We start from the raw sequence: 7,695 nt of genomic DNA, 5'->3' as shown, positions 1-7,695 counted from the left end.
AAGTAAACAAATTCCAGGCATTACTCCCATTACTCATAATGGCAGCAGCCAGTCGGTATCCTCAGTCTCAGCCTCAGCCTCATCCTGAGAGCTGCAGCGGCACACCCGCCCATGTCGAACCCAAAAGCTGTTTTAAATCTCCGATTCATAACACAAAAATGGCAAAAGGAATGAACAGAAGAAGGCCTTGCCTGCAGTTTCAGCCACAGCTTCAGCTACAACTTCAGCTTCAGCTGACCAAGAGCAACTGTGTTTCCTCCCCTTTGCTTCGGGGCTTGCTGTATCTTCAGGTGCTGTTTGATCATCGTCATCGTCTACACGATTGTCCATCGCATTGAAGATTGTGTCTGCCGCGATTGCCGTTGCCGTTGCCTTTGTCTTTTGCATTGCCTTGAGGATGATCAAAACTGAAGCTGTGGCTGTGGCGGATGAGGCGTGTCTGCTTTGTGTGCTCGTGCTTTCTGCCAAAATATATAGAATGAAATATTTATCGCCATTAGAGCCTGATTAGCTGCGGGGCGTGTTATTGCCGTCTTTTCAGGTTCTTCGCGTTTTGTGTTGTTCTCTTTTTTTTGCCTTTCTTCATCTCTCGGTCTCTTCTATTTTTGGTGCTGTGCACTTAATAAGATTTTGCTCTGATTGAAATTTGATATGTTCATTCAATTATGTTTGTGGCTCACCTTTTTTTCCCAGCGTGTCAATAAACTGCCGCGATCACCTCGATAGTGGCCAATTAGTTACCTTGCTGGGCAAGTTAAAAGGGCAACTCTTTAAACTTGTCATCTCAATTTGTCATAATGAAAGTAGTTAGCAAGTACTTAGAACTATCACACTCTCTTCTCAATGAAAACAACAGTCATCGTTGGTTAAGGTAACTAGTTAAAGAAGCTCAGACTTGTTTGGCATGCTTTCGAGTTCTTTTCTTTTTGGGTAATTCGCGAGCTTTAACATTCTTTTTTGCCGTTTTTTTGTCGTGTAGAAATTAAATGTGGTATTAGCTAATGGAAAGACTTTTCTATTTAATTTGAATTGTCATTGAAAAACTGGAATATTTAACAATTCCATAAACAGAATTTTTGCTTATTAGTACATTTGTAATAAATTCTTGTAATATGTTATTAATTGTATAGTTTTTCATTAATAATTTATAATAATGTCTTTTTTCTGCATTTATAGGGTATCTTTTCGTAATTCATTTCTTCACAACGCTCTCTTAAATAAATGTATATTATTCAAATGCTCGCCTAAAATTTAGTCAAGTTTCCCACCTTCTACATGCACGAACTACTTGGCGCTGAAAGCTGTGCCACTGCTTTGCTGTGCAGGGCAACAAGCAGTTCATTCATGCCGTTTACACTGCTTGCCGCACTCGAAGCGAACTTTTCCGTTTCTTTTCAAATTCATTTCCAACTCATTTAATGCGCAAAAGGAAAGCAGCAATGCGCATAACTTGAAACTTTTGGTTGTCAACAAGATGTTGGCCAATAGATTATGGCGTCTGTCTGCAGTATTTACTTAGTATTTAATTATTCCAATTTACTTTCAACAACTTGATATTCTGCATTAAGTGAATACATAATCTATATACATAAATGCATTTGCGCATTTCCCTTTAACTGCAGCTGAAGGAATGGCAAACTTTTGCCCGGCTTGCAACTTTTGACAATAAACATTTGGCAGTATACACGCTGCGACATTTGCAACTTGTAAGTTTTTTGTGCGCCGTTTTTGTTTTTCTTGGACATTTTCATTTCTCACTTTTATGCACCGAAATTTTTCAATTCGCAAATCTCAAGTCAAGTTTTTTCTTGCCGCTGTTTTGACGCCTTCTGCTAAATTATGCATACAGGAGGAGCGAAAGAAGCCAAAAGATTCTATGCCACTTAGTGGCAAACAAGACGCGAGATTTTCTTTTGTTTCTTTTTGTTTATTTGGTGTGGCCAAAAAACTTTTCTTCTTGTTTTCTGGCACTTTTATTCCAGGCAAATTGAAAGCCAAAATAAAGGATTATAATCGTCCTCTTTTCTCTCGGTGCGTTTGTTTGTTGGAACTGTCGCGACAAATCTTTTTACAGTTTATTAATTTCATAATGGTTATTGTATCTGAGCTGTTGTCTCCTTTTACCCACTCAGTGTGTGTGACCTCGACCCTTCTACTGCTGCTGCTGCTGCTGGCATTGTCGAAGTGATTTTCATCAACATTATCCATTTTCCGCATCAGCAGTTTGTCATTAATGAACTTGTGTTGTTGCTTCGCTGCGTCTGTGGTTGAGCTGACAAAAAGGAAAACCACTCTCGCTGTGACTCGAGTGGTTGCGTATGCTTCACTTTGCAACCACTTGCTGCTTACTTGCTGCTGGTGGTGGGTGGTGAGTGGTGATGGTGGGTTAACCTCGAGGAATATCTTCATTTGGATTTAATCCAATTAACGCACTCTCAACGCAAACATAATTTAGCGTATTCCTTGAGAGCGATTAAGTGCAATAAGCGACTGACTACTTTTAATCGCTTGAACTAACTTTTTTCTGTCCATTTTCCTTAATTAATTGGGTCGCTAGACTTGGAATCGCGTAGCTTACTTTCTTTCCTATTGTCCTTCATTTTGTTTTTTTTTTTTCAAAAGTATACTTTTGGCATACTTTTATATATTCTTTATTGAAATTTAGATTTCGATCTAATTTTATTTTCCTTTTCTATTTACTCTATATTTATTTGACTTTTTCAATATTTAGTTTATTTTTTCTTGCCTCAAGGTTTCTAACTAATTTCACTTAAAGTTTATAAATCATAATTCTATTTTGTTTTCTATCAATCCTTTGACGTTAACTCTACATTGTGTTGAGATTATCTCTTCATTGGTGATTATCACACACTTGAACCCAAAGTGTGCCCACATTTAAAAGTATTTTTGTGCTTATCTTGAGGTAATTTCGCTCTTTGCATTCACTGAGTCATACTTAATAATCAATATTCATTCCATTATGTGTCGCAGTTTGCAGTTGGCGTAATTATACAGGTGTCGCTGTGTGTGTGTGTGTGTGTGTGTGTGTGTGTGTGTTAGTAGCCGTATTAGCCAGGCTAAGAGCCAATAGCTGGGCGTTCGCCGTTAGACAGTCAGGTCAGCCAAGGCGGACAGACGCTAATTACTATAATTTTGTCAAGCGTTGTCCGGTTTGCACTACGCCCAACAAAGCTGTGCGATAAGTTGCACTTGCTGTTAACCACGTGCTTCAGCGCTAAAGTTTGTCAACACATGCAACTGAGGGAGGAAACTGAGTATGACAGCACAGAAATACCCTGTAATGGGGCCCTAATTATGAAATACTGTTTCGGAATCATCAATTATATGGAAACTGACTATGACAGCAAAGCAAAATACCCTGTAATGGGGCGCTAATTATATACAAATATTATGAATTGTAAATGGTATATAAATAAGATTAACCAAAGAATTCTTAGTTAATAATAGATTGTTTTTAGAAACTTTTGTTATTGATTAATAATCAAGAAAGCGGGTTACCATTTTCAATAAAAGCAGAACAGCGCGGTATTATTCTTAAAATATACCATATTAATATGCTGAAAAATAATAGAATATACCGAAAGCTAATATAGATATAATAATATAATGAAAGCTAAACAGTGCACTATTATTCTTAAAATATAATGAAATAATATACTAAAAATACCAAAATATACCGAGGGCTAGTTTAAGTATATTAATATACCAATAATACACTATAAGCAAAGAAGTGAAGTATTAATCATAAAAAATTAATATACTGAAAAATATTAAAAGATACCGAAAGCTAATTTTGGTATATATGTAGATGTAATAATAATATAATGAAAGCAAAACAGTGCAGTATTATTCTTAAAATATAATAAATGAATATACAAAAAAAATACTAAAATTTGTCGAAGTATAATATAATTATATAAATATTCTAATAATAAAATTTAAGCAAAGATGTGCAGTATTAATCATAAATAATTAATATACTAGAAAATACTAAAATATACATACCTATATACTTTTTATTAAAAACATACCATAGTATGGAAAATATCCCAGATTGTCAGCTAAAGCAGCTGAGACTTTGAATTACATAAATAGAAAATTGAATTTTTTATAAAATGAATTAATACAAATTGATTGCGATGCCCTTTAAATGTATCTATATTCTTTACAGTTTCAAATATATGTATATGTTATATCAAAGGATAGCACTCATAGATCCCTTAGCTAATCTACCTCTTTAAAATCTTACCCCCGAAGGGTATTAAAAAGTTTTACTGCGGGTCAGCTGGGCCAGCGCAACAGTGTAATTAAGCAGCTCAGCACAGCTTGCCTGCAACTTGCAACTGTCGCATTGCCCCCAGCTGTGGTTCCCCTTTATCACCCCTCTCCCCTCACCCCCTAGGGCTTCACCACTTGACACTCAATTTGATAGAGCGCAAATAATTTCGAGATAAGATTATTAATCGCATGGGGGTTGATTAGTCTTTATTGAGCCAATCATACGTTTCGCTAAGCGAGATAACTTTGTCGTTGATAATCTCCTTGACCTTCAGTGCAAATATGAAATCCAAATGTCCCCACGTGGGATCCTCGATCTCAAACAGCGTATGCTGTGACAGATACTGCGGCAGTCGAGCAATATCCTTCAAGTTGGCCGAACCATCTGCAGGTCCTGCATACAAATAGACTTGCGATGTGATTTGGGTTAAATCGTAGGCTGGCGGCTCTTCGGTGCCATATTTGGCCAGATTCTTTTTGCGTCCCCAATCGTAACGACGGAATTCGTTGGACACATACGACTGAATGAAATGAATGCCCTGATTGGTGGAGATGCCAGCCGGATGCGTTTCGGCCACTTGTGGCAAGAGTGTTGCATTCAAATTGCCCAAGCCACCGCCCCACATAATGGCAAGTGTTTTGCAATAGCTGAGCAGATACGGATCGTTGCTACAAACGGTGTCCAGCACACGTTGAATCACCTCATTCCATGGCAAAAATACCTGATTCTGCAACAACTCAGCGCCGATGCCCGGCGAACCGACGTAGGGAGCCAAACCGACGACAGTTCCCTCGGTCACGTTGCCCATGAAGATGGGCGGTGCCAGCATGTGGGCAGTTTTAATCTTGGCATTGTACTCCGGCCGAAACGAGGCCATCACAAAGAACGTGGTGCAGCCCTGCGAGTGACCCACATAGTGCAGAGCCTTCTCTCCGGTTAGCTCGAGTATGTAGTCAATCATCGCTGGTAGATCGTAGGCGCCAATTTCGTGCCAACTAAATGCCCAGAAATTGGGATGATTGATATTAATTTTCGTATTGTTACGCGAATATATATTGCCACGGGCATTGCCTAGCCAGACATCGTAGCCCCTGTCCGCATAGTTGTAGGCCAGCGCATTGTCCGGCCCATTGAGCAGGAAACAATCGGAGCAGCTGAAGAGTCCATGCTGGATTAACACCACCGGACGCTGCACCTCCTCCTCCTCCTTGGCATTATTGTCCAGCTTGGGGGGAGTAGGGGATGCGGAACATGTTCAGCACATAGCCATCCTCCGTTTCCACAAAATGCGATTCACCTGGATAGCCATGCGATTGAATGCGTTCAGCCTGAGTGTGAAACATTCGCATTACAGTCAGTTGTTGCTTTCTTTTTTGCTTTCCTTTGCTTTCATATGCTTTCATATGCTCACTCACCGAATTCTTGAGTCTCTTAAATGGTATATCGATAAAATCACTCTCAGTTGCCCGGGGTATCCTGGCAGCCAAAGCAACTGCAGTCACAATCAGGATCACAAGGAATTCCTTGAGCATTTTGCAACAGTTCAGCAAAGTTGTCGTCGTACGACTGAACTTGACAAAAATTCACTTGTAGTTTTGTTTGCAGGCGAATCTAATCTATTGATTTGCAACTCGAGTGGCTTTTATTTTTATTTTTTCTTTTTTTTTTGCTATGCGATGCGATAAGACTAGCACAATTTCAAGTTTCGATTTGAATTCCCATTCAGATAATCCGTGTGCGCCATGTGAGAGAGATTTATGTGCTTCGCTCTATTCGGCGATGAGATTACGTCTCTCGACATGCTTCTGTATTTATGCCGATAGCAAGTGGGGGGTAAACGATCCAGTTAATTATTGCCATTTGTGCGCCAGCAGCAAAAAAAAAAACATATCGTAAATATTGCTAATTATGACAGAATCTTTCGAATCGAAATAGTATCAGTTGTTGCCACAGTTTTATGGCAACTGATAATCGCAACAGCTGCAGTCAAGATTCACATGTTTCTACTCCATATTTCTTCAGATAATTCCAATTAATTCTTTCACAATTTATACGTATTTTGTTCGGAAAAACAAGAAGAATTCATTCAGCATTTTCAACTGCTTTATTTCGTTAGTTAATACCAATTGATTGTTCGTTAAATTTATGAGCTTTGAGCAAATAAAAGCACCGTGTGGTGTTTATATAAAGTCTTTTAAAAAGCTTATTGATTGACTTATCACCTGAAACACTTTAAAATATTAAAAAAGGGTATTTAATAAAATTTAAATAAATTGCGTTGAATGAGGCAATCTTTAACTCAACAAATCAGTTAAAAAATATAATGACAATTTTCGTTTTAATTCGCGGAAATAAGATTATGCCTATAATCAATTTCTTTGATTGGATTTTTGTTAGCTGTAGATAAGTTTAAAGCTCTTTAAAGATTGTTCGCTAAACATTGTAGAGCTTGTAAGTTCTATACTTCAATATAGAATAGTCACAAGTAAAGATTAAATTCACTGCAACTTTATTCTAAATTTAAGAAGATGTAGTTTTATTTTAAATTTTTTATATATTCTTGCAGATATTTTTATTATTCTTGATATTCTGTATTATATTATATTATTTTTAATATTCTGTACTAATTGTTTTTTCGTTCTGCAAATATCAAAAGTTACCATTCGAGCTTGAATAACAAATTTTATGGCATTTGCAAGTCACAATTTTAAACAATTTAATGGAGTTATAAGCCACATAATATATATTTCAAATAAATTTGTTATTTTTTTATTCATGCTTGCATACATTTTAAATGCATTTTGTTTGCATATACCAGAAGAGAAAAAAAAAAACAAAATTGACAAAAGTTAGCATTCGAAATGAATGGCTAGAGTTTGCATAACAAATTTCAAGGTATTTCCCAGTCTCCATTCGAACTGCGAAAAGTTTTCTATTTTTGGCTTAGATTTTCAATCAAGAAACAAAGTTGCAATGAGGACAAACCTAACCACACATCCTCTCCAGCTCTCAGCTCTCAGCTCTGGGGGTAGCACATAGAGGTATGCATGAATTGCTTACGTCTGCCTCGTGAGGGAATTGTTGGTTATGGCGAGGGGAGAGTGGAGTGGGCGGGGCAGTAGGAGGAGGAGGAGGAGTAGGAGGTGTAGTGGCTTTTGTGCGACTGCATCTGTCGTTTGATGAGCGCGAAATACGCGTATCTCGACGAGTTGCGCCTGAATTGCTGCGATTTTTGTGTTACGTGGAGTGCAAGTGCTTTGCATGTGTGTGTGCGAGTGTATGTGTACGAGTGTGTGTGGCAGAGCGAGATTGGCAAAGCCACAGACTGCAGATACAGACTACCAGGCTACAGGCTACGAGGCAGACAACAGCAACAATGACAACAACAACAACAA

General features: G+C 37.9%; 1 protein-coding gene across 1 annotated transcript; it reads right to left on the bottom strand.

The window, feature by feature from the left end:
* Positions 1–4,458: 4,458 nt before the first annotated feature.
* LOC132791315 (lipase 3) lies at positions 4,459–5,855 on the bottom strand. Its single transcript, XM_060800188.1, is given in 3 exon segments — positions 4,459–5,531; positions 5,533–5,628; positions 5,716–5,855. Coding segments are annotated over 3 exon segments (1,245 nt in total). The 5' UTR covers positions 5,833–5,855; the 3' UTR covers positions 4,459–4,499.
* Positions 5,856–7,695: the final 1,840 nt, after the last annotated feature.

Source organism: Drosophila nasuta, chromosome 2L (assembly GCF_023558535.2).
Source record: "Drosophila nasuta strain 15112-1781.00 chromosome 2L, ASM2355853v1, whole genome shotgun sequence".
In the NCBI taxonomy this organism is placed as follows: Eukaryota; Metazoa; Arthropoda; class Insecta; order Diptera; family Drosophilidae; genus Drosophila; species Drosophila nasuta.
Note: the sequence above shows the minus strand (reverse complement) of the source record. Positions and strands in the feature narration are given on the sequence as shown.